General features: G+C 48.3%; 1 protein-coding gene across 2 annotated transcripts in view; it reads right to left on the bottom strand.

The window, feature by feature from the left end:
• The window catches only part of AFF4 (ALF transcription elongation factor 4), a 1,482,962-nt gene that overhangs the window by 352,250 nt on the left and 1,103,633 nt on the right, over positions 1–27,079 (bottom strand). For both annotated transcript variants that reach the window (XM_069652488.1, XM_069652489.1), the window contains exon 16: positions 11,831–11,946. In XM_069652488.1, the coding sequence (XP_069508589.1) occupies positions 11,831–11,946 (116 nt within the window). The remainder of the gene's footprint in view (positions 1–11,830; positions 11,947–27,079) is intronic.

Raw genomic sequence — 27,079 nt, 5'->3', positions numbered from 1 at the left:
GAAGAATCTTCTGGAAGCATCCACAAAGAAACTCGACGAAATCTGCTCTTGAGAGGCACTGAATCTCAAAAATGGGTCCCCGTTAATCACAAGGATGATCGATGGAGCACGAGGCTCGATTGACTGAAAAATAGCGTAAAACTCTTCCAAAAAGCAAACAAAAACGCAATAAAAGCTTGAGAGCTAAGCACGAAGACTCCCAACACTTGAATGTCCGGTAAAAAATCTAAAGATGGCTGCCTGAGGCGGGGCTTAGGTAGAGGGTAGTCATTGGCTGGGGGCAGTATGACCCAGAGCTCAGTGATTGGTTGTTAGGAGAAAGACAGTTCAGAAATTAAACTGATTTTTCTTTTACTGAGGATTCCCAGCCCGACAACGGGGAATATTCATGAGCATGTGAATCCATGCCAGACCCCATGCTGGAGAATACCATCCTTTGTTCCTCTTCATTACACGTACTGGCGCTAAAGCACCTTTCTCTAGTAGGCTCAAAATTTCTTGCAAAAGGAATGGATCTTGAATCTTTAACTAATGGTTTCCCGATGGATGATTAGGAGGTCTCCGAATGAAGGGGAGGCAGTAACCCTGGGCTATGGTTTCTAATGCCCAAGCATCCGAAGTAATACCTCGCCATTCTTTCAGATGCCGAGACAGTCCTCCCACCGGGGTGTCGTGAATCATGACCTCAGAGATTTTGAGGCAGCGGAAGCAGCGGCTGATGGTAAAGATGCTGCTGCTTGGGCGGGCTTTGCATCTCTCCATTGTCCACCATGAGGGAATTTCCTTAGGCCTCTTTGACAAGCCCTTCCTCTCGCTCTTCCAACTGAGGAGTAGAAGCGAAAGAATCTACCCCTCCAAAAAGGTCCACTCGGATGAAAAGGCTGAGGCTGCCTGCTGGCAGCACCTAGAGACTTGGCTGCAACCTTAGAGGTCTGCAGCCTTGCGGCCAAAAAGCTGACACGTCAAAAGGCATTTTAAGGAGTCTAGACTGTACGTCCGGTGCAAATCCAGACTTCCTTAAACACACAAACCTGTGTATCACGGTGCTTGCCGCCTTGGCTCTGCTGATAAGGTCAGCAGAATCCAAACCTGACTGTAGAGACTCGCACATGGCCTCTTTTCCATCTTCTACAATGGCCAAGAAGCCGTCTCCTTTTTTCCCCTTCGGGAATATGTTCAGCCGCCATGGATACACAGTCCGATAGTGTGAAGGTACATTTTGCAAGGGCACATGTCGAGTTGCCAGACTCGAGAGCCATGCTCCCTGAGGAAAATACTTTCTTTGACCAGGCGTCTATTTGCTTATCATCCTCATCTGGTGGAATAGCCGATAGGCCTGATAGGTAGCTTGTTTGGAGGTAGAGGTTGCCTTTTGCACCACCAGGCTTTCTGGGGTAGGGTGTTTAGACAAGTAGTTGGGGACACTACCTAACGGTCTAGATTTTTTAGTCTCATTTTTATTAACTGCCAGACTTGATTCTGGTGCTTCCCAGTGTGCACTTACTCTTTTTTTTGTAGAGCAACATGACATGTTAGGATCGGATCCCTTTGAGGACCTTTGTAGAGGATATCCGTGAGCTCATCCTGTTCAATTGGTAGAAGGCCTACTCCATACCAGATAGTAAATGACTGTGGTCATTAATTGCCTGTAAGAGGCATCTGCGTTATCTGCCGTGTCTGCCTTGCCAAATTTCAATTCTCGAGAGCAGTCCACCCCACTGGCTGATTGTAAATTATCACCAAGGTCCTGCATTCTAAACTCCTCTGATAAAAAACTATCAAGAACATTAGGTGTACCATATTGTAACCTAAAAGGAGTATTATTGTCGTCTGAAGGCTTAGTCTGCATAAATCGACGCGAGATTTAAAACAATTCTTTCTTGGCAACGATTTAAAGGATTTTTGAATGTCCGGTGGAGGCATCGAAGGCCTAGATGGTTTCGAGCCAGATGTGATGGACTCGTCGTCAAACTTGGTTTTGGCGTTGAATGAAGTTGGTGTCTTCGACGCTGATAGCGTTGATGGTTTCAACATCCATTTTTCTTGGACTTTGTCCGTGACGGACTTTGATGACTCGACGGAGTCTTGGATTATTTTTCAACATCTCGAGACCTTGACGGCTCTCTATGAAAATCTGACCTTCACCCCGGGCTCAAGGGCACGTGAGATTTGGCTATAGCCCTTTCCTTACTGGCTTCAGAAGGCGCAGTACGAGCATGGCCTACTTGCTTTGAGGGAGCTTATTTGTCTAAAATTGTTATTTCCTGCCTGAATGATTCCCATTCATCAGGAGTCGAGGCCTTAGTAGGACGAGGAAGACGAATATTAGGGAGAATTCTCATTTCTGTGCTAATTCCCTTCAACCGTAGAGACCCCCCAGTTCTTTTGCTGGACTTTAGGACTTTTAATTCTGGAGTGAATGAGACCTTTTTCCACTCATGTATTTTGATCTGATTTAGATTCTGTATTATTGTTTTCGGAGTCTTACAAACTCCATAGGCATCTACTTTTTGTGTCACTGAGAAATCCTTTAGATTTCTCTTAAGTTTTAAATACCTTCTCTAGGGTGAACTCCTGTTCAAGAGTAGTAAAGTGAAATTGACTACTTAAATTTTTCCTATGTAGGTCCAGCACACCCCATCTTAGGTGGAGTACTGGGGGGTTACTTAGTAGCCCCTTCTCTTACTTACTCATGTAACATTTTTTATGTTACCCTTGCGACTTTAAATGGCTGGTGGCAGTGGTTTGATTTCCCTACCATTGTGCGTTTTTACCGCAGACTGAAACCCCAGCTGCAGTATAGCACCCATGGGTGACCATTGTCAAAATAGCCCGGTCTTTTTCGCCATTTCTTGTTTGTGAGGTCTTTCTTGGGTTTACTCTGCGCGCCAAAACAGGTTTAACCCTTTTATTAGTTTTGTCTTTGGCAGGCTTCAGTACTGAAACCCGCCTCTGGCTCCAGTGTGTCTGGCAGTGCAGGGAGCGCGGGAGGTGCCTGAAATTCCCCATCCTTTGTCTCTTTGGTAACCTGAAAACACCCAGTCCTGATTGGCTGACTGGCTGTCCCTGTGGGAGTGACAGCGAGGCTGTGCACGAATGGGAGAAACCTGTATAAAAGGCGAGGCTTCTTGAACAGAAGACAGAGTTGACCACTGGACGAAACATCCAAAGGAATCGTGAAGAGGAGCTTGCGGCATCCTCCTGGACCACTGACATGCCCGGTGAAGCCCTGCTGCTGTGCGGAAACTGCTATTCCGAATTAACCAGAGAAGCTTCGGAGAGGACGACGTCTTCCCTTGGGTTAGTGGGACCAACTAAACCCAAGACAAACTTTGCTGGAAGACCTTCCCCAACTGGCAGTACTTCTTTGCTGCTGCTGGAACAGAGTGCCAGGGGACGAGAATTCGGTAGTCGAGAGCATCGTCTTTAAGTGCGACCGAAGCTCCAGGAAGATCCGGAGGGCCCTCCCGAAGCAGAATGACCCAACCTCGAGTCACCTCACTAGAGTGCTGGATAAAGGAGTGCAGGAAGCCTATCAAGTGTCCAAGATCTGCAGTGGTGCTATTTATTGGTAGCTGAAACCGCAAGTGCTGCTGAACTGAAAAGAGCCCATAGCTACTGCCAACCTTCGAACTGCAGTGCAGGAGGAGTCCTGGCATCCTACCTCTAGTCCCCACGACTAAGGCCCAGGAACCCAGGATCTGCAACCAGAACAAAAGCCTGCTGGATCCTCTTTTTCAAACCTAAGGTACTGTGCTGAATAAGGGGTACTTACCTCTTGCTTGTAGCATGCATTATCTCACTTGAGACTTGCAGTAGCTGCTTTTTGCAGAGTTGATCTTAAATCTACTGTTAGGGAGAATTCTCAGAAGTGTGCCAATTCCCTCTACCTTAGAGACCACCAGCAATTATTCTGGATTTTGAGGACTTGATTTTTTATAACCTAGAGAGTGTGAGACCCTTTTTCCCACTCTCTCCTGTGTTTTAATGTGATTTGTGAACTCTTGTGTTTCTTTTGGTTGTGGAGTCTGACAAACTCCATAGGTGGCATCTTTTACATTTTGTCACACAGCACCTTCAGTGCAGTGATACAGGGAAGTCATTCATATTACCCACAGGTTTAAATACATTCTCTGTGATAAACTACTGTTTCCCAGAGCAGTAAAGTGAAATTGACTTTACTTACATTCATAACTTTCTAGACCCAGCGCACACTATCTTACCATAGGGTGCTGGAGGTGTTACCTAGTATCCCCTTTGTCTAGCTTCTCATGTGACAATTTTATGTTACCTTTTCCTCGATGAATGGCTGGTGGCAGTGATTTACTTTTAACTACCATGGTGTGCATTTACCACAGGCTGAGTTCGCAGCTGCAGTAAAGCATGCAAGGGTGCCATTTTTGTCAAAAAGGCCCCAGTCTTCTTTTTCGCCATTTCTTTGTGGAAAGGCCCTTCTTGAGATTTACTCTGCGGGCCAAACCAGGTTTGGTCCCTTTGTTCGTTTTGTCTTTGGCGGGCTTCACAAGTGAAACATGCCTCTGGCTCCAGGGTGTCTGGCGGGGGCAACAAGCGAGGGAGGTTCACGAAACTCCCTGTGCTTAGTCTGCTAGGAGACAGGAATGCACTCTTAGGTGATTGGCCAGCTGGCTGTCCGGCAAGGACAGCCACCCTGCTGGATGGCGGGCAGCTGGGCTGAAATGAAAGGGAGCAAGCTGCATGAAAGGCAAGGCTTTTTGGCTTGGAAGGCAGAGTCGACCATTGGACGAAGGAATCCGAAGAAGAACCTAAAGAGGACACCTGCTGCAACTCCTGGACCATTGGGTTGCCCGGTGAAGCCCTGATGCTGTGCTGAAACTCCAAATTCCTATCGACAGAGAAGCTCCTGTAAGGACGACTCCTCCCTTTGAGTTGGTGGCACCAATCAGTCCAAAGTAAGCCACCTGGATATCCTCTCAGAGCTGGTTGAATTTCCACAGAGTTGCTGCTGGAAACCGAATAGCCAGGGAGAGGAACACCAGTTAATGTGTGTTGCTTTTAAGCTGGCCAAGAGCTTCAAAAAGATCCTCTGGACTCAAGGAAGCAGGAATGACCGAGCCTGAGCCACCTCAACAAAGTGCGGGACCCCAGAAGCAAGGAAAGCTGAAACACAGAACAGCCACTTGTTTGAAGATTGCTGGTTGCGAGCTGTGACCGTCCCATTGCAATGCAGGTGTCCCCAGAAGTCCTCCCTCTTGTCCCCACGACTGAGGCCCAGGAACAGTGAGATCTACAGAGCTGCACAGGAACAGAAGTCATCTGCTGGACTTTTTCTTCAATCCAAAGGTTCTGTAAAGTCTTAGAGAACTTACCTCTTGTTGTAGAGTTGCATGCATCTTCTACCCCTCACAAGTCTAACAGCTTGTGGCCCTACATTGATTTTTCTTTTTTCTTCAAAGACTTCAAAAACATTGTGCAAAGACTTTTCTTATTTACCTGCAAAGAAGTGCTTTAGCCCATATAGACGTTTGCCCATTGGCTTTGGCTTAGCCTGTTCAACTGAATAACTTTTATTGGGGGATCTGAAAGTATTTGCCTGCTTAAGAATATTTGTGATCTCGTATGTGTTATAATAACTTTTTCCTTTAACCTATTCTAAATGCAACAGTGATATATTAATGTCCCCCAGCACCCTAGGTATTGAAGTCACCTGAGGGTGTAGGTTGTGTCTGTGGGCCATCCCAAAAGGGTACTTACTGATTTAGAAACTTAAGAGTGTGTATTTCTGGAGCGTATTTGTGTGTGAAGGCGGCTTACTCTGACTGATAAATTAACTATTGTTTATTCAAGAAACCTTGTGTGTGTGTGTAAGAGTTTATTTCAATACTTGTCACTGTGAATCACTGTGTAACTCCCTTACACCTCACATTGACCCCTCCTGAGATAAGCCTGGCTGCACAACAACTACCAACATGTGTAGTACAGACGTATACCAAAGGTTGGGTTCCTATTGGCAGGTCAGGGTTGTTGTAGTGCACCCAAAGGGTACTGCAGACAATCTTGCCCAACATCTATATTTCACATGCCTAACAGCTTGTAGCCCAACAATGATTTTCTACAAACTCTAACTTTGTGCAAGGCATTTGTGCAATCTAAAGAGTGCTTCAGCTCAATAGACATTGTTCAAATGGACTTTGGCTGTCCTGGCCCCTTGCACACTCTCCTGACCCATTGACTGATTCTAACTGTCCCTCATAGGTGGTAACTTGTTTTAAACCGTTATTGCTGGGAAAAGTTCGATCTAGACTTCATTGGGAGATTGAAAAGTGCTCACATCAACTGAGAACCTGTTAACCTTTTTCCTTCCCTTAACCTTTCCTTTCCACAACCTCAGAATTTTACCAAGTGCAAAAGTGATATATAAATGCCTCTAGCTCACATTTACCCCTCTTGAGATAAGTCTGGCTGCTCAGTCACTCTACCAACTTGTGTAGTACAGCCTATACCAATGGGTGGGTTACTTAATACCAAGAGGACAAGATTGGTGTAGTCTCTCACAGGGTTACTGCATACAATCTTGCCTAACAACGAAGTAGGCGATTTACAATGCCTTTTCTTCGATTTTCGCGTCGACTAGGAGTGGTGAGAGCCACTCTGTGACCAAGACCTTTTAGTTTTCGTCTGTAGAGGCGAGTTGTCTCTCGCTTCGGAGGAATGTTTTCATGACGGGGTAGTCGAAGGAGATTTTTTGAAGAGTCTACCTACTGCCAATTTCCCTTTACGAGCCTTCAGAGCTTTTCCTGTCATCGATTGACATGACTGACAGGTCGAGGTCTTGTCTTCCACACCAAGGCACCACAAACACACCCAATGTGGCTCCATCAGAGACATTTTAGCACTGCAGTCTTGGCATTTTTTAAACCCGGTCATCGGGGTTGTCAGAGCTGAATACTAAGACATTACGAAGTAAGGAACAAGTTACTTACCTGTAACTGTTGTTCTCCAGCATGGGTCTGGCATGGATTCACATGCTCATGAATATTCCCCGTCGTCAGGCTGTGAATCCTCGGTAATGAAAAAATCTGTTTCAGGTTTCATTTCTGAACTGTCTTTCTCCTAAACAACCAATCACTGAGCTTTGGGTCACACTGCCCCCAGCCAATGACTGCCCTCTACCTAAGCCCTTCCTCTGGCAGCTATCTTCAGATTTGGTAGCACATAAAGTGGCAGTAGGACCAAGAGAAGACCCGCAGAGGGGCAGGCGGAGGGTTCGCATGTGAATCCATGCCAGACCCATGCTGGAGAACAACAGTTACAGGTAATTAACTTGTTCCTTCTCCAGCATGGGGTCTGGCATGGACTCACATGCTCATGAATAAAGAATACATAGTAGTACATACATAAACAACCACGGGAGGTGGCAAGGCTCAACAGAAGCAATTACTCTTCTCTCCTCACCAGGATCACCTTCAAGCGATCAAGTTGCACAGCACTGCTTGGCCGACCCTGGACTCCTCTCTGGAATCCCTGTTGATGCAGTAGAATTTCGTGGAGGTGTGCGTAGACCTCCATGTAGCAGCCCTGCAGATTTCCTGTCGCAGAAGATCAACCCTCCGAGGACCACCAGTGTTGTGGGCTCCCCAGCCCTCCAGGGAAGAGTCTGTTGGGACAGTCTCCTGGTACCGGGGGAGTGCTCGAAGTCTGTGCCCCCGGCGATGTTGGCGCGTACGCCCCACCACCTTATAGCTAGACGGAACTCGTCGAGCACAATCCTGTCCTTGAAGCTTTTGGACACCTGGACCCAACAAGCGTCCAGGAACTCCTGGAGGGGTCGCATCCGCAACCTGGCGAGCCTGATGAGGTACATACACAACGACATCATGCCGAGCAGCGACTTGATGGTCCTGACTGTGGCAATCTTCAGTGCTAACTGCTGTTGCACCTTGTCCAGAACTGCCTGAATTCTCTCTTCTGAAAGGGCTATCGGGCAGGAAACCGTGTAGAGCCTGGACCCCAGGAACAGTATGTCCTGCAATGGAATCAAGCAGGACTTTGGATATTTCACTGAGAACCCCTAATCCCTCAGCAGCTGGACGGTCCACTCTGTGTTATCGACGGCGATGTCCCCTGACTTGTCACGGATGAGCCATTCGTCGAGGTTATGGATACACATGTATTCCCTGTAGGCGCAGATGGGTACCCACCGGAGCCAGGCACTTTGTAAAGACTATGGGCACCGACTTCAGTCCGAAGGGGAGAGCCTTGAACTGGTAGCATTTCCCCGGTTCGACGTAGCGCAGGAACTTGCAATGTCTTTCGTGAATGGGGACTTGGAAGTACGTGTCCCCTAGATCCAGCGACAACAGGAAGTCTCCCTACTCCAGTTGGCCGGGCACGTGCTGCAACGTGACCATACTGAATCTTTGTAACTTGATGTACTTGTTGAGTCATCGTAGATTGAGAATGGGCCTCCAGCCTCTAGTTTTCTTTCTTACTATGAAGTATCTGGAGTAAACTCCGAAGCAGCGGAGTCGCTTTGGAACCAGTTCTATCTCCCCATTTTTTAACATGGCCCAAACCTCTAGCCGCAGCTGAGGGATGTGTTCCTGCCGAGCCACCGGTGCTATTCACAGACACTTTTGCTGAACCTCCAAGGTGTGTCTGTGGGTGAGAGCGTCCAGCACCCCCCCCGATAGGTGGAGATGTTTTCCCACACGCTGACCAAGTTCGCCAGCCAGCCTCCCACCGGGGTGCATGCCCGACGTCTTGGCCAGTTCAATCCTACTTGGAGGCCAGCATGCCGCCTTGGGAGCCTTGACGATGATGGCGGCCACCTCAAAGACCTTGGAGAGACCCCTGTATGCTTCTGGGGTTGGCGGTACAAGGATGATCCTCTGCCGAAACCCTTCGATCGGCCCGACTTCCAACCTGAGGAACTAAAGGACATTGCTGCTGTAGCGTGCCCAGGGCACGGGCCGTCTGTCGGTCTTGATGGCCTGAAGAGATTCATCGATGGCCTTTCTGAAGAGATTGTCTCTGTCGAACTTCATGTCTAGCACCCTCATCTGAACTTCTTGCCTAAAGTTGGTGGCCTTCAGCCAGCCACAATGACTGAGGCAAACCGTGTTTCCCCATCTGGTGGAACCCCATGTCCAGGGCCACGGTGATGGCGTAGTCCGACGCCACCTTGCCTTCAGGAAGGGTCTCCATCGCCTCGACCGGTTTGTCCTCGGGGAGGAAATCCAGTAGCGGGCCATTATGTACCATACCTGATCAAGATCGCTAAAGTGTTCGCCGCCTTGACTGTCGTTGCTGCTGCTGAGAAGATGATGCTTCTACCTAGGGCGCCCAACTTCTTGCCCTCGCTGTCCGGGGGAATGGAGGACGACGGATTGGATGACCTCTTCATAACAGCCGTCGAGACCACCGAGGCTGGTGATGGCTGTGACCGCAGACCCTTGGGTGCAGACTCCGGGCCCCAGTATTTCTTCTCAAGCCAGTCTCTTTTCGCTGGGGGGTGAGGCAGGGATTTTCATCAGCGCCAGGCACTCATCCCAGACGTCGTCTAGGAGGGGCATCATCAGAATGGTCTTTCTTTCCGCCTGCTGGCGCTGATAAAGGAAGCCCTCCTCTGTCTCCTCTGGCATGAGTTGGAAGAGTTCTGACGCGCAGGCGATCATGTAGTGGAAGGAGCCCACTTCCTCCGGGGGCGGAGAGATGTCACCGTCGTCAGGGTCTATCATTGCCCTCTCTGTTTCCGTATCCCTGGGAGGGGTGCGGGGGGCACGTTTGGCAGCTGGTGAAGCGGTGTAGGGTGCCGCGTCCTTATCTTCGGTGGTGGAGACCGTGATGTCAACAGGGCCGGCGTCTGTGGTGTCGTCGGCATCCTCGTCTAACATCTCCGACACCAGCATATGGAGAGTGGAAAGAATGTCCTGAGACAAATTTCTGGGACGTGCTGCGGGAGTAGGCTCACTGGGTCCAGCATGTTGTCATCCCCGCCGGCATAGTCGTCTTTACCATCTCTGGCGACAACCTCCTCTTCGACTTTCCCATCATCATCATCCCCACCGTCTTCTGGGATCGTGTGGACAGAATCCACGTCCCCTTCGTAGGAAGAAGAAATATCTGTGCCCTTCCACAACCTCCCCCTTTTTTGACTCCTGAGGGGTTGGTCTCAGGCTTAGAGACCGCATCCTCTTTTCCAAGGTCTTTTCCACTAGTTTGGCCGAAGCCTCCTGCCTGGGAGGAAGGGCCACTGTGGCCACCGTCTGGGCACCCTGGACCGGGTCAGCACATTTCACCTTTGAATGGGCTGCCGCCACCAACTCGATATTTGAGGACGATTTTGCCTGGATCACCTAGGCCTTCACAGACAGGTCGAACACCTTGTCCTGCTGCTTGGCCTTCTGCAGTTTCTCCCGTAGATTCCCTGGGGTAACTGACTTCCTCTTAGATGAAGAACTGGAGCAATGGCCGGAGACTGAAGACGATGGAGAGGATGAGCGTGCCCTGAACGTCCCGCGACTCGCTTGCGCGGCGTCCCTGATGGAAACAGACTCACAGTGCTTGGCCTTGTCTTTGGCCCCGACGGATGGAACACCCCCAAAGGACTTAAAAGCCCACTCTGACTGGCTGGATCTGGGTAAGGCATGCCCCTGTGAACCACACGGGGTAGAGGCCTTGGCTTTGAGCCACGCCGCCAGCCTGATGTGCCGATCCTTAATGGTGCGCTTGGCAAAGCCACGATACATCTCACAATCCTCCTCCTTGTGCGTTGGGTGCAGACAATAGAGGCACTGGGAATGCTGGTCCTCCAAAAATACATTCCTCAAACCGCAGCTGGTGCAGAGCTTGAAGAGGGAACCCTGGTCCTTCTCCTCCGACATGGCCCTGTGTGCGGCGCAGGCCCGATGTCCTTCTGGAAATTCGAAGAAGCAACACTTGACGATTCTGCCCTTGAGGGGAGATGAAAGACGCCGACAAACAGATCCCTGTTAGTCAGATGAAGAAACGAAAGAGCATACAGGCTCGATGGAACACGAACAAAAAACAAAAACACAGAAAGCTCTAAGAGTGAAACACGGGGACTCCCAACACTTGGACGTGCAGTAGAAATCTGAAGATGGCTGCCAGAGGAGGGGCTTACAGAGAGGGCAGTCATTGGCTGGGGACAGTATTATCCAGAGTCAGTAATTGCTTTATAGGAGAAAGACAGTTTATAAGTGAAACTGTTTCTTTCACCGAGGATTCCTGGCCTGACGACGGGTAATATTCATGAGCATGTGAATCCATGCCAGATCCCATGCTGGAGAATATAAAGTATACCGTAGTTCACTAAACGAAAGCTTACTCAGAAAAGCCAATGGGCGCTGCGCGTTCCATATACACCTTTGATGACGTCATCCTTGAGATGGAGGCCCTCGCGGGACATCGAGTCGACCGCATCAACGCACAGCGCCCTCTGCTGAATTTCTTTTCCGAAGCAGCTGAGCTCCATATAGGAGATATCATAGATGAGGAATACATGGGAGGACACAATCCATTCGAAATGCTAAACTGTTAAATGAGCCCTGACCACCCAGTCCCCATCAAAAGCTTGCTTAGCAAATCACTATCACTTAACATTTACAAATGTTATTCAAGGAACAGGTAGTAATACTAAGGGTAGATGAGAAAAGCAAACTAATAGGGCAGGGGGAAAGCAGCAAAAGTATTTGCCAATACAAATTTCGAACACATGCCAAAGCTATGTTTTTGCAAGACACATTCACCAATATATATAATCAACAACTCGTTTGTTAAGGGGAGTGGAGGGGGACAACAGTGAAAACACTATTACAATACGTTTTACCTGTCATCAAAAGTGAGCTTGGCTCTCCGTGACTTTGAGCTGTCTTGTGGTGGTGGTGGTGGTGGCGGTGGAGGTGTAACTGTAGGAATACTGACAGAGTTGCTTGAAGGTTTTTCCTAAAAATTTTAACAAATGCTCAGTTAACAAGCAGTTTCTTCAGAAACAGACAAGGGAGAATTGCACCATGTCTTAAAGTCATTAAACCCAACAGTGAACCATGGCCATGTATTGAGATCTATTTGCACACCGGGAAGAGGTAGGGGTGGAGAAGAGTGCAGGGTATGAGCTTTCTTCAAAATAATTGTTCAATACCAAAAAAACATTAATTGACACATTTCTGTTAGGGAGAATTTGAATTTCTGTGCTAATGCCCTTCAACCTTAGAGACCCACAGCTTGTTTGATGGACTTTAGGACTTTTTAATTTTAACCCTCTAGTGAGTGAGACCTTTTTCCCCCCACTCGTGTATTTTTAATCTGATTTGGGCTCTGTGTTTTCCCTTGTTTTTGGAGTCTGACAAACTCCATAGGTATCTATGTTTGGATGGTGACACACAGCCCCTTAAGTGCAGTGTGACTAAAGTCCCTTCGGATTTCTCATAAGGTTTAAATACCTTCTCTTGGGTTAACTACTGTTCCCAAGAGTAGTATGGTGAAATTGACTTTACTTACCTGTTATTCCTATGTAGGTCCAATACACCCCATTTTAGGGTGAAGTACTGGGGGGTTACTTAGTAGCCCCTTTTTCTTCTTCATTTTTTATGTTGCCCTCACTACTTTTAATGGCTGGTGGCAGTGGTTACATTTTCCTACCATAGTTTGTTTTTACCGCAGGCTGAATCCTCAGCTGCAATATTGCACCCATGAGTGCCCATTTTGTCAAAATGACCCTGGTCTTTTTTCACCATTTCTTGCTTGCGAGGTCTTTCTTGGGTTTTACTCTGCGTGCCAAACCAGGTTGAACCCTTATGTTTGTTTTGGCTTTGGATGGCTTCAGTACTGATACTGAAACCCGCCTCTGGCTCCAGTGTGTATGGCAGGGAGGAAGGTGCCCGAAACTCCCTGTCCTTAGTCTCCTTGGTTACATGAATGCACCCATTGATGATTTTCTGGCTGGCTGTCTTTGTAGGACAGCCACCTAGCAGCGTGAGTGTTAGCCAGGCTGTGAATGAATGTGAGAAACCTGCATAAAAGGCAAGGTTTCTTGGAATGAAGGCAGAGTCGACCACTGGACGAAACATCAGACGAAGGAATCGTGAAGAGAAGCTTGCTGCATCCTCCTGAACCCTTTAAGTGTCTGGTGAAGCCCGGCTGCTGTGCTGAAACTGCTCTCCCAATCAACTAGAGAAGCTCTGTAGAGGACAAACTCTTCTCTTGTGTTAGTGGGACCAACTAACCCTGTTAGGGAAGTTTTTCTGACGTCCAACTAAGGGCTTAGTAAAACCATTCAACCAAGGCAGTACAAGACTCCACTCTTAGCATAAGGCTGTACTACCTGAGTCATGGTAGCGTAGACAGAGCAGCCAGGCCTATCTTAGGCGGGAGAGAGCGCTGTAGAATTAGTACACATGACATTGTAATACAAATGGTCCAAACAGAAACAGAAACACCAAGTATGTAAAAATAAGTGATTTATTTAAATACAGGTAGGCCCAGATAGATTTAGGGGTACATAACTACTATCACATCTCATATGTAATCGCAATTATAAAAACACACATTATACTTGAAGGTACACAGACCAAAGTATAAACCTTATTTGGCACACCTAACAGTAGTTCTAGGGAAGTCAAAACCTTTTCATACACATTCAGTATAGGTCACACCTATTCTTGCGAAGTAAAAACCTATGGATACTTCAAAATTAAATTAATTAATGCAAGGGTAGTAGACCCTACCAGTTGTACAGAGACTGTCAGTACAAATCACATTATCAGTGAACTGGACAATACATTTTGTGAATAGTGGAACACTAATTCAGGTACAGTAAAAACCTATAACTACTTTTATGATAACAGTTATATTAGGTGAGTAAAACCTAAGGATGTGTTAAGAAAAGTTTGTATGCAGTACCCTCTGGGACCACTACACACAACTAGGACTACAGGTGTAAGCAAAACCAAGCTTTGGTATAAGTCTGTACCACACAGTTTTTGGTAGCGAGCTGAGCAGCCAGACTTATCTCAAGAAGGAATGTGAGCTTGTAATGATGTTACACAGAGGTCTACAATCACAAGTATTCAGATAGACACTTAAACTCAAGGTTTCTTGGTAAAACACTTCTTAGTTTATAACACAGTCATTTAGAAAACATTAACGAAAAGGAGGCAACCAATATCACACGAAAATATGACAATGCATTACTTACCGTAAAAGCATTTCTGATGGTTGTATCTGCTTAGATTCACATGCTGTGCATAGGTCCGACATCCAGTGGTCACTGCGGAGTATTGCATTTTGTTTTTCGTAGTCGAAAAGGGGATGTCGACAAGGCGTGTCTGTAACACTATCCCTATAGTGACGTGCGTTGTACCCACAATCCCTCACGTGTCGAGGTCCCTCTGTTTGTATTTTTTCTGCCCGGAGGCAGCCTTCTATACGTGAGTGAGTACAGAAAAGAGAGAGATGTAGAAAGATGTCTATGTTCCTTCCATCCGAGCGCGGAGGAAGGGTGGGCGCATGTGAATCTAAGCAGATACAACCATCAGAAATGCTTTTACTGTAAGTAATGCATTGTCTTCTGATGTTTGTTAATCTGCTTAGAATCACATGCTGTGCATAGACTAGCGAGCAGTACCCGGAGTTGGTGGTGGGTTATGAGAAGGAACAGTAGAGAAAAGATGTCTTAATACTGCCTGTCCCACCTGGGAGTCAGATCTAGAGTGTGCATCTAGACAGTAGTGTTTTGTAAAGGTGTGCACAGAACTCCAGGTAGCCGCTTTGCAGATGGACTCAAGGGGAACTTTTGCAATGAAAGCTATGGAAGCCCCAGTGCCTCGAGTAGGATGTGCTCTTGGCTTGAAGGGTAGTTCTCTCTTAGCAAGAGTGTAACAGAGAGTGATGCATTGAACAATCCATCTAGATATAGTGGACTTTGAGACTACATCTCCTTCTCTTCCTGATGCCACCGAGACAAAGAACTGATTAGTCTTTCTCAGTGGCCTGGTTCTTTCCATGTAGAACATGACAGCTCTGCGTACATCCAGTGTATGCAGACTTTTTTCTCCCAAGTTGGAAGGGTTTTGAAAGAACGTTGGTAGTTCTATTGACTGGTTTACATGGAATTTCGAGATGAATTTCGGTGCAAACCTTGGGTGTGTGCGTAGAACCACCTTATCTTTGTGAACTGTTACGAAGGGGTCTAGAACAGAAAGAGCCTGTATTTAATTTACTCTCCTAATGGAGGTGATAGCTATTAGGAAAGCAATCTTAAGAGTGAGGTCTTTAAGAGTTGCCTTGTGCATGGGTTCGAAAGACGAGCCCATGAGTCTGGAAAGTACCACATTTAAGTCCCATCCGGGAGCTGGGTTAGCTATCGGAGGGTGTATTCTCTTTACCCCCTCCATGAAGGCCTTGATAACTGGTATCTTCCACCACGACACTAAGTTGGGAAGTGATGTATGCAGAAAGTGCCGCCAGGTGGACTTTAATGGAATTGAACACTAGACCTGAATCCAGTAAATGGGTCAAGTACAGAACAATATGTGTGGGAGAGCAGTTAACCGGGTTGATGCTCTTACCTCTACACCAGATGACAAATCTTCTCCACTTGCTAGAATAGCAGTGGCGAGTATTAGGTTTTCTGGCTTCCCTGAGGATGTCCATACATCTCTGCGGAAGTTGTAGATGTCCAAATTCTATGATCTCAGGAGCCAGGCTGCTACGTTCATGGTCTGAGGGCATGGATGCAGTGTCCTGCCCTTGTCCTGTGACAGCATGTTGTACGGGTAGGGAAGTTTCACTGGGGGAGATAGGGACATGTCCATCAAGTGAACGAACCATGGCTGCCGGGCCCACATTGGGGCCACTAGTATCATGGTAACTTGTTCCTGGTGCATCTTGTGCACAACTTTGTTGAGAAGGGGAGTCGGGGGAAAGGCGTAAACAAATTTCCCTGACCATTGAATCGACAGACCGTTCCCCTTGGACTGGTTCTGGGGGTACCTGGAGGCGTAACCTTGGCATTGTGAGTTCTCCAGAGTTGCGAACAGGTCTATTTCCGGGAATCCCCATTGCATGAAGACGTCTAAGACGATGTCTTCGTGCAATCGCCATTCGTACGCTTCGGGCAGGGGGAAGTCTCTGCTGAGTTTGTCTGCTAGCAGATTGAGTTCCCCTGGTACGTTCCCCTGACAGTAGGAACATGTGTCTGAGAGCCCACTTCCATATATTCTGGGACAGCTTGGACAGTCCTGGAGAGTGGGTGCCCCCTGCTTGTTGATGTAGGGCATGGCTGTGGTGCTGTCTGTAAGGACCATCACTGTCTTCCCTTGTAGGTGTTCTTGGAAGGCTTTTAGTGCTTTGAACACTGCCAGTAGCTCCAGTAGGTTTATGTGCTTGGATGCTATGCTCGGAGTCCACACTCTGTGAGCAGTCTGATGGGATAGGTGAGCCCCCCATCCTGTTAGGGATGCGTCCGTGGTTAGAGTGGTCTCCACCGCGGGTGTGGCAAAGGGTTTCCCTATTATCAGGTTTTCCTTTGTCCACCACCGTAGCGAGAGAACCAAGGCCTGCGAGACCACCACTAGATCTTCCCATTGTCCGCTGGCCTGACACCACTGGCTGTTGAGCCACTCTTGCATTGGGCGCATGCGCAGGCGCGCGTGAGGTACCAAATGCACAACGCCATCATTCCTAGCAAGCGCATCGCTTTGTGCACCGTCACTTCTCGACCTGCCACATACTGGGGGATCTGAAACAGCATGTTTTGGACGCTCTCGTTGGAGGGGAAGACGAGGCCATGTTCGAATTAGAGCCCCTAGGAATTGTTTGACTTGGCTGGGGTCTAAGCTGGACTTCTTCTCGTTGATGGAGAAGCCCAGTTGGAACAAAAGGTCTACAGTCTTTTGGGTGTTGGAGAAGCATGTCTCGTAAGAATCCCCTGTTATGAGCCAGTCGTCGAGGTAAGGGTATACTGGGATGGATAATCTGCGCAGATGGGCCGCTGCCACTGCCAGTACCTTCGTGAATACCCTTGGTGCAGATGCTATGCCGAAGGGTATCACTCTGAACTGGTAGTGTTTGCCCTCTATCATAAACCTGAGGTATTTTCTGTGCGCTGGCAACATTAAAATATGAAAGTATGCATCTTTCATGTCCAGTGTTGTCATGTAATCTCCCTGTAATAGCAGTGGGATCACTTCCTGTAAGGTCACCATACGAAACTTTTGGGGTTTGACAAACTTGTTCGCTGGGCGCAGATCTAATACAGGGCGCATGGTTAGATCCTTTTTGGGTACAAGGAAGTACACTGAATAAACACCTTCCATTACCTGAGATAGAGGCACGACCTCTATGGCTCCTTTTTCCAGCAGTTGGTCCACTTCTTGGAGAAGGATGGCGAGGTTCTGGTTCTGGTGTCATGCGGCGTCCCCTCGGGGGTCTGTATGTTGGGGAACTGTTGAACTCTATACAGTAGCCGCGGGCTATGGTGGAAAGTACCCAGCGGTCTGATGTTATACCCTCCCATGCTGGAAGAAAGGATGTTAACCGACCCCCGACCAGCGTTGCATGGGAGGGGACGCGAATCTTCGCGTCACTTGGTGGTGTTGGTGGCTTGGGAGCCTCTGGGGGTGGAACCCCGGCCTCTCCCTTTGCCACGGCGTTGACCCCTCTGATTGTACTGGCCACTATTACCCTGGTAGTTGTTGGCAGAATACTGTTGTTGGTTTTGTTGCTGGCGTTGTCCACGAAAAAAGCGCTTATTACCAAATCCCCGCCTGTTAGGGGGCTTTAAAATTTGGTCTAAGGTCTTTATTGTGTCAAATTCTTTCTTTGCGTTCCCCAGCGCGTCATCCACTGCTCTCCCAAAGAGGTTGGACTCCTCCATGGGTTTATTAATAAGGGACGCTTGTGTTTCCGCCTTAAATCCGGAATTGCGAAGCCAGACGTGACGCTTCAGTAAAATTCCTTGTACCAAAGTGCGGCCAGCCGTCTCTGCTGCATCGAGGGTATTCTTGACAATGCTTTGGTTGACCAGAGAGCCCTCGTTAACTGTAGCCAGCAAACGAGTCCTTAGGGGTTCGGGAACTTCTTCGATGTCCTGTTTGAGCTTAACCCATTGAGCATCGGCATAGCTTGCCAATAGGGTATTATTATTGGCAATTCTGGTAGAGAATGCTGCAGAGGTGGTGATTCTCTTGGCTAGGGCATACAGCTTCTTCCCCTCTTTATCTGGGGGTGCCTCGCTGGTAGATAGTGGGACTCCTGCCCTTTTTCTGGTGTTGGTCAAGACCAGGGAGTCCGGGATTGAGTGACCCTTAATATATAATGGGTCTGATTGAGAGGGAGAGAACAGTTTCTCAATCCTCGGATTGACCCCTCTCACCAATGCAGGAGTGGAAAGAGAAGGTGAAATACGTCTCTTAACTGAGGCGAGGATGGGTATAATTTGGCTAGTGGGGGGGTTTTCCTTGATAATCCTCTCCACAAAATCGGTGTCTGGGGTGACTTCCCCAGTTTCAATTTCAAAATGTGCTGCTGCCTTCTTCAGTAGTGCATTGAAGGTGGGTTGATCATCGACAGGCGAAGGGTTCCTGACTGGTGTAGTTTCAGTAGACCTGATGACTATACTGCTACTGCCTGTGTCCGTCGACCTAGCCGGTGACTGCCAGGGATTTGGGTCACCCTCGCCTGTGTCCTCCTGGAATCCCTCCTCACATAGGTTAGTTTCTTTGTGAAAACCTTCCTCTTCTTGTTGGTCTTCAACATAGGTGAACTCATCTTCCTCCTGGAAGAAGGTGTCTTCCTCAGTGGGATTGTAAGAGTATATGTCCTCCTGTATGGGGTTATAAAACTTTTGGTATTTAGCCCTCGGACTCTCCAGGGGTGCCTCCCTTGGTCTCTTGGGTGCCCTGTCTTCTGGGATGGACATGAACCTGTCTAGTTTATCCATACAGGTCTGGAACCTTTCAAAGGTCCACTGAGGTCGGCCAGGACGGTCTGGGAATGAAAAAGGAGTTTCTTCCTCTTGTAATAGTCTGGTTCTGTCCCATAACGTCGAAGAAAGTGAGCCTTTGCCTTCTGAGTAGCCTTCTCGCTGGCTAGGGTCTTCTGTCGGCATCGGGAACTGGCCTGATCTGTTTTCCGGCGCTTTCGGCGTCTCTTTGGCCTTGTGCGCGGTTTTCGGCGTCTCACTCGCCATACGTCATTCTCTCTTCCGAGGGATCGGTCGCCGTTGCGCTATGCAACATCGAGCCTTTGCTCGTCGAGTCCTTGCCCGTCGAGTCCTTGCCCGTCGAGTCCTTGTTGGCAACGTGAGCGCTCTTGCGATGCGCGTCGCCGGAGGTTTTGGTGCTAGAGCCCTTATCTTTAGAATGCCCTGTCCCCTGTCGCGGAAGCAGTGGCGGGGAGGGCTGACGACCCTTACGGTCGGCGGAAGACGCCGGTGGGCCCGGCGTCCCCGTTGGCGCTATGGCTGCCTTCGTCTTCGACGAATGCGTGCCAGGGGGTATGTGCTTTGTTCTTTTTCCTTGTGCGTCCTTGTCGCCGGGGTGTTCATCCCCATAAGCTGGGCGTGAGCCGGGCTTGTCGGGGCCGGGGACGGACGACTAGGAGCGTGAACGCTCCTTTGAGAGGTCTACAGCCTCCATTACGGGGGCCGTGTAGTCACTGTCCTCGTCACACTCGGCGGCAGCGGGCGAGGAGTCAGGCCTAGACATGGCGTAGGCCGCCCACCTTTTGACCCTGCGGTCTTTTAGAGTTTTGGGCTTTAGTAATTTACAGGCCGCACAGCCGTCCTCCTGGTGATCGAGGGGTAAGCAACGGTTGCACCGTTTGTGCTTATCCTTCCAGGTATATTTACCCTTGCAAAGTGGGCAAAACCTAAATGGCGTCCTCTCCATAGCTGAGGGCAATAACTGTGACTACGACCTCGAAAGAGAGGGAGGGGAAAGAGAAAGGCATTCTTAAAGAGAAGAAAGAAAGACCACAAAACCCCACTCTCCCTACTGTGTATGGCCGGCGAGGCCTGGCCACGTGTTCGGCAGCGCCGAAGGATCCCCTCCGCTCGTCCTTCCGTCGAAGATCTTGCTCGGCGGAGAAACAGCTCTGCGTCGAGGGGGGGGGGAGGATCTACGTTATTGATATTAATGACAAACGACCAAAGGTCGAAGAAACTATTTTGCAATGTCTCTCTAGGAGCTCCGCATAAAGGCGACGAGTAGCTGGGCGGAAAAAAACAATCTTAGGGACCTCGACGCGTGAGGGATTGTGAGTACAATGCACGTCACTATAGGGATAGTGTTACAGACACGCCTTATCGACGTCCCCTTTTCGACTACGAAAAACAAAATGCAATACTCCGCAGTGACCACTGGATGTCAGACCTATGCACAGCATGTGATTCTAAGCAGATTAACAAACATCAGAAACTACAATACTTTACACTAACCGGTTCTGAAACATTTAAGCTACATTGAAGGAGGATCAAATGGCATTCAGAGAGTGAAGTATGAGCAAAAAGGCATAAGTTGATAAAAAAAAATTTCATTACTTTAAAACAGTGCAAATAGTTTGAGTTCACCAGAGGAGTTGATTCAATGCAATACGTAGGCCAAAGTCAATGGTCTAGCATCTTGTATAGGTAAAAACTTTTCTGGTATTAAAGCAGAAAAGTCTTTGCCACGGTTCTTAGAAGTAGTTCACGGAAGAAAGGTTCATATGTTGGGTCAAAGCTGACTAGGCTTGCAAGTTGCAAATTAACAAGGGGGGTCCTGGGAGTCCCACTGCCAGACATTAGTCCTGGTTACGAGAGACTTACCCAGAGTCTTTATCTCACTATCTTTCACAGAGAAGAAATATCCCAAACATATCAGTCTTTGTCCTGCCCTGGGGCAGTCCAGCACCGAAATGCTAGGCAATTCTCCTCTGAACAAGAGTACCAACAGACCCCAGACACGTGTTTCGGTCTGGTTGGACCTCATCAGTAGGGTGGATCTGTGCCTCTCTAGTTGCCAAAGTTCCACAAACATTCGTGGTGAGAGGTAAGTTCTCTTGGTCGGGTTTTCACAGTACCTTATTTTGAAGAAAAAGATGCAGCTGAAGACTTCTGTTCCTGGCAGTTCCTGCAGATCTCGCTGTTCCTGGGCCTCAGTCGTGGGGACAAGAGGGAGGACGTCTGAGGACTCCTGCACTACACAGGGACTGGTCACAAAGCTGGCAAACTGGCAATTCTTCAATTCCAGTAGCAGACATGCCAACATTCTGAAGCCCCCGACAGTGAGATTTCAGCACCGAAATCGGGAGAAAGCATGTTCCCCATAGGAATGCATTGAGGATATTGTTTATTTAGGCAGAAGACAGTAACAAATAGTACTGTTTTTAATGAAAAAAATCGGGAGTCTTGGCATGTATGCGGTAACTGTCTTCAAGCACACAAGCTGGTGTCCTTCTCCCTGGTTAATCCTAACCAACTCAGAGAATGGTATCCAGGTGGCTTACGAGTGGATTGGACCCACCAACTCAAAGAAAGAAGTCGTCCTTTAAGGGCTTCTCTGTCGAGGTGAACGTAGCGATTCAGACCTGCAGCAGGGCTCCATCAGGCCAACCAATGGTCCAGTAGTTGCAGCAGCCATACTCTTCCAGCTCGTCTTCGGTTCTTTCGTTCCAGTGGTCTACTGTCTTCCAAGCCAAGAGACTTGCCTTTTAAACAGTTTTATCCCATTCATTCCAGCCTAGCTGCCACTCTCCCAGCAGGGTGGCTGTCCTTGCCGGACCTAGGAGACTAAGCAAATGGAGTTTCGGGCACCTCCCTCACTTCCTGCCCACCGCAGACACTCGGGCACCAGAGGCGGTCTTCAGTCCTGAAGCCCGCCAAAGGCGTAGGAACAAAGGGACCAAACCTGGTTTGGCGTGCAGAGACAAACTAAGGACTGTTCGAAAAAGAAACCGCTAAAAAAGAAGTCCGGGACCTGTTTTTATATTGGGGGCTCAGAGGCCATCTTGAAAAACATGGCTCCATCGATTTTTAGCTACTGGTGTTCGCGGTCGGGAAAAATCACGGTAGTCGTAAAACCACTGCCACCAGCCATTTCGATAGGAAAGGGTACCATTTGATTGCTACATGAGTTTATAGACACAGGGATATAGGTAACCCCTCCAGCACTCTATTTAAAGATAGTGTGTGCTGGGTCGAGGAATTTAAAGAGACTAGTAAAGTCAATTTAACTTTACTTTCTCTGGCAAACAGTAGTTTATCCCAGAGAAGGTATTTAAACCTTGGGACAGCCTAAACAGCTTCCCTGTGTCACTGCACTGAGGGTGCTGTGTGACACATGAAAAGATGATGCCTAAGGAGTTATCTAAAAAAGGGTTACACACTCTCCAGGTAAAAAAAAACAAGTCCTCAAAATCCAGCAAACTTGCTGGGGGTCTCTAAGGTGAAGGGAATTAGCACATTTATGAGAATTTTCCCTAACAACTTGTATTTACAGATTTCATAGGTACAGCTCTACAGCTCATATTTATCCCTCTTGAGATAGGCCTGACTGCTCAGTCACGCTACCAACGTGTGTAGTACAGACCTACTCCAAAAGGTGGATTACCTAATACCAAGCAGTTAAGTGCTGTGTAGTCTCACACAGTGTGACTGCACCAGTTCATACCTTACAGGGCCATCTCAGTATGCCCAAAGAATGTTAGGGCCCCCGGCAGGAGCAGCAGTGTTATCCGCTGCAACCGCTCAGAGTGTATGAAGTCTCCTGCGCCTCAGCTACCGTCCCTCCTCTTCAGGGTTGCGCACCCACTTACCGCAGGGTCCCAGTCTCACCCGATGCCGCCTACTCCCCATTCTGGGTTCACCTCTGCCCGTCAGCGCTCCTTTCCTCCACAATGCGCACCACTCCCAGTTCTAGCTGTGTGTTGCCTTATTCATGCAGCAGGCTGCTGCCGCCGCCTCCTCCAACGCGGCAGTCCCTGAGCTGTCCCACTCGCTGGCACCTTCAGGGAGGGTCTTCCTCTCTCCAAGTTTGTCTCTGCAGTCCAGGTTCGGTTACTCCACTGGCGCACAATGCCACTGGCAGCACAATTGTCAAAGGCAGTTCAGGGGACCATATGGACCCATCAATGGTCTTTATGACCACTTTATTCCACCCCGGATGTCCCCAGGCTGGGTAGCTGGCTCGTGCAACTACTGGCTTATGTAGATGACAGTTTTGCTGGCCCGCACTTGCAGAGCCCTTCAGCTCCTGATCAATGACTATTCTTTATTAATGGATTCATTGAACACAAAGGTCAATGCCCAAAAATCGGCAGTCAGGGTCTGTTTTAGGGGGAAGCGTCCACCAAAACTTAAGGCCATGTTCAGCAAGGGGGTGCTGATCCCTATAGTTTACCTTTATTTAAAAAAATGTGTAACCCTTTTAGTAACAAACATAACACAAAACAGACAGGTGTCCACTGCTTCGATACAACCACTTGAATACACATCTTGTCATGACATTGTGTAGAAAATTACCACATTTCACCCGCCCCAGCGCTGCTTCAGCAGTGGCTACCTTTCCCTTCCTCAATTCCTCCACATCCATTAATCTGCTGGGGGGTGCCCTTTAATCGACAAACATAGGTCTACTCCTGCAGCCCCCATCTTCCAAGTTAATGCATCAAGAGGAACCTTCTTCATGGGGGGTAAACCTTGTCTGAAACAGCATATTCCAGGCTTCCACTTCCTAACTCTTCACATGCATCCCTCTCTGTAGTGCCCTGTGCCATGCTGCGGTCTCAGCCAGTGGCCAACGCCTTAAGTCTGCTGAAAAGTAGCCCAACTTACAGGGGTAACCCTTAAACGCAGCTACCCCTAATCACGCTCACATTAGAGTAAATGCACCCCTCTAGGGAATTAAGGCCACAAGTCTTCATCTTGCAGGGATAACAAACTTTAATCTGTACAAAGATGAGGATGGGGTGGTTGGTGGGCAGAGGACTCTGCCCCCACCGCCTGACCAGCATTCTGACTTCCGTGGCTGGCTCCTGCAGACTGATGGCAAGCAGGCACCTTTATATACTCTTCAACAAGGACACTGGATACTGGCATAGCTCATCCAAAAGTGCTCTTCTTGCCTTACAAGGGATTCTGCAGTCACCCTTCTTGCATGGCCAGGGTTCCGTTTGGGACAGGGTACTTAACATAATGCTAGCCTATGCAAAAATACATTGCATCTCTTGTTTAGCATCATTTTCGATATTATAAATAATTATATATAAACACCTTCCCGCCAAACTCTCAACACTTCACTCAATATTCTTATATTTTATTTGGTCCATTAATTCTCCAAAAAAAAAGTTGTTTCCATAGTACTCTATGTCGTGCATTGAATCTTTTAGTCTCCATTTAGAATGCATGGGCTTTTGACAGAGAGCCAACAGCTGCCGAGTTACCTCGTGCTCTCTGCCAGCCTTAGCCTCGGTGACGCAATGCCTGTAGTCCATTTTTAGCACAGGCTGCATTCACTGTGCTTTTAGAAAAGCTAACTACAATTTAACAGTTTTACAAACATATTCAGCTAAATATTTATTTGCACCTTATAGTTAAATCATAACTATCTTCATTTAGTGACCCTCCTCCAGCTGGACTCTTGTAGTGCTTAGTAAACAGTTAACCGAAGTCTTGCCCAAATCTAAAGTGCTTGGGAAGCTTAGGAATTAAGAAAAGCTCTAGCTCCTTCCCAACACCGCCCTCCAAGCCCCAGTCCTGGGTCCCTCAGTTGATTTCCAGGTCATTGCAATTCTGCGCTTTTCTAATGCAGAAATTAGATCCTTTATTCTGAAAAGATCCGCAGTGTGTCCCCACGTCCCTCCTCTCCCTCGTGAACAGTCCCAGCCAGCAGAACTCTGGGGGCCATGAATGCATTTGGATCCCTCCCCTAGTTGCTTTTTTCGCCACCCCTGCCAGAACCTTTCAATCACTTGACAGGTCCCGAACAGGTGCATTATGTCCGCCCCTGCATGGGCAAATCTCGGGCAGGTCTGACCAGCCACCTGCCAATTCACGTCAGCCTGTATGGGGTCGGGTACGCCCTGAGTAACATCCAATTGAGTGAGCTTAAACCTATTGTTTCTTGAGACCCCCTTAGTGTACGACAAAACTCTTCCATTCCATGTCCGTGAAAACTCTCCCCTGATCCGGCTCCCAACTCCTGCGCACTGCCAGCTCGGTTTCATCGAGGCTACTGAGGAACAAGTTGTGGAGTCTAAAGACCATGTGGCCCACTTCTGACACGTCATACATAGGGCCTCATTACACGGTAGGCGGTGAGCCATGGCGCTATTAGCGCCATGGCTCATGCCGGTAAAATACCGGCACCGCCTTGGTGGAAAGGGGATTTACTGCCCCATTCCAAGGTTGGAGGGGCGGTAAATCTCCCTTCCACCATTGCCCTTCCCCATTCCCATTTCTGCCCCATAGGGCTCCATGGGAATGGGGAAGGCGCTAATTACGGCACCGCAATTTTGCAAAAAGCAGGCGTTTAATCCCCCAACCCGCAAAGGGACCTCGTAGTAAGGCGGTAAGGATTTACCGGTACCGGTATTTTACCGGTAAATCCTTACCGCCATCCGTGTAATGAGGCCCATAGTGTCTAGGACTGCGTTAGACTCCATGCCCTCGCGAAAAACCCAACCATCTCCCTTCTATCCTCCTAACCATTCCCAGGCACAGTAGAAACTGACCTTCAAGAGTCGGGAGGTCTACCATCCTGCAGTAGATCACCCACTGTGGCTTTCCCCTTACTTTCCCAGTGTCTTCTGAACTATTCTACGATGCCCTGCTAATCCCCAATAAATCCAACCAAGGGCACACATGGTTCGTAAGGGTCAGGGTTGCCCAGAAGTTTTCAAACCCTGCGCCACATGTCTCTGCCGAGCGTCAGAGGGCAGCAGGAGCACAACCCCTTTTACCCATAACATTTCCTTCAATAAGTATTGCCCCAACATTGGTTGTAGTAGCGAAGTGTCTTCCGAGGCCTGCTAAGTAATACAACTCGAAATGGGGCACTCTATTCCGCTACAGTCCCCCTAGAGTCCATAGTTTTGACTAGCTGGGGGTCAGATTTCCTGCAAACATTTTTTTTTGTATCAACATTTTAATTGAAATATTTACAATTCAGTAGAAACAAAAACAAGGAATAAAAAACAACACGTTGCTATCTCAGGTCCAGGGACCTGTCCCAGGTCTCCTCGTACGGACCACCCCTTTTTATTTTTGATTGCGCAGGATGACTCTCTCAAACAGCCACACCTTCTGCCGATCCTCAACCCACGCTTACTTGGGAAATGTTGTACCCTTCCAATCTCTCAACACAATCTTCTTGAGAGAGAGAGAGAGAGAGGGAGAGAGAGAGAGAGAGAGAGAGAGAGAGAGAGAGAGAGAGAGAGAGAGAGAGAGAGAGAGAGAGAGAGAGAGAGAGAGAGAGAGAGAGAGAGAGAGAGAGAGAGAGAGAGAGAGAGAGAGAGAGAGAGAGAGAGAGAGAGAGAGAGAGAGAGAGAGAGAGAGAGAGAGAGAGAGAGAGAGAGAGAGAGAGAGAGAGAGAGAGGCCCTAAAGAACCAGCACTTTTGTGGGTAACTCAAATCTTCAAAATATGCATTCAGTTTTCATTAAAACTTTAGTGCTGAAAGGTATCAAGCAGACTTTTGCAAAACAAAAAGGGGATGGCTGGAAGGTTTTGAAATAATCATAACCACAGGCACAGCTCTTGGCAAACCTCTAGATGAACAAGTTGCTTACCAACTGGTAACGTTCTTTCGATTGGATGTACCTCCAACGTATTCCACATCTTTGACATGTAATGTCCACAGCTGTGACCTTCGGAAAACTTTTTTGGCAGAGGGCGTCCTGCGTCGGGTTGATGTCCCTCGAAGGCCTCCGTCGAGGGCGATGTCACTGGATGTTGTCACTGGATGTTATAAATAGGATGCACGGTGCCCGTAGCCTCAGTATGTTTTTTCCTCCATAACATGTGACATGTTCATATCCAATGCCTGCTTGACTGCACATAGCCTTGCGGAAACTTAAGCTGCAATCACATAAGATATTCT

This window comes from Ambystoma mexicanum, chromosome 3p (assembly GCF_040938575.1).
Source record: "Ambystoma mexicanum isolate Mex_15411 chromosome 3p, UKY_AmexF1_1, whole genome shotgun sequence".
Lineage (NCBI taxonomy): Eukaryota > Metazoa > Chordata > Amphibia > Caudata > Ambystomatidae > Ambystoma > Ambystoma mexicanum.
The sequence above is the reverse complement of the archived record's forward strand: the minus strand, read 5'-3'. Positions and strand labels throughout refer to the sequence as shown.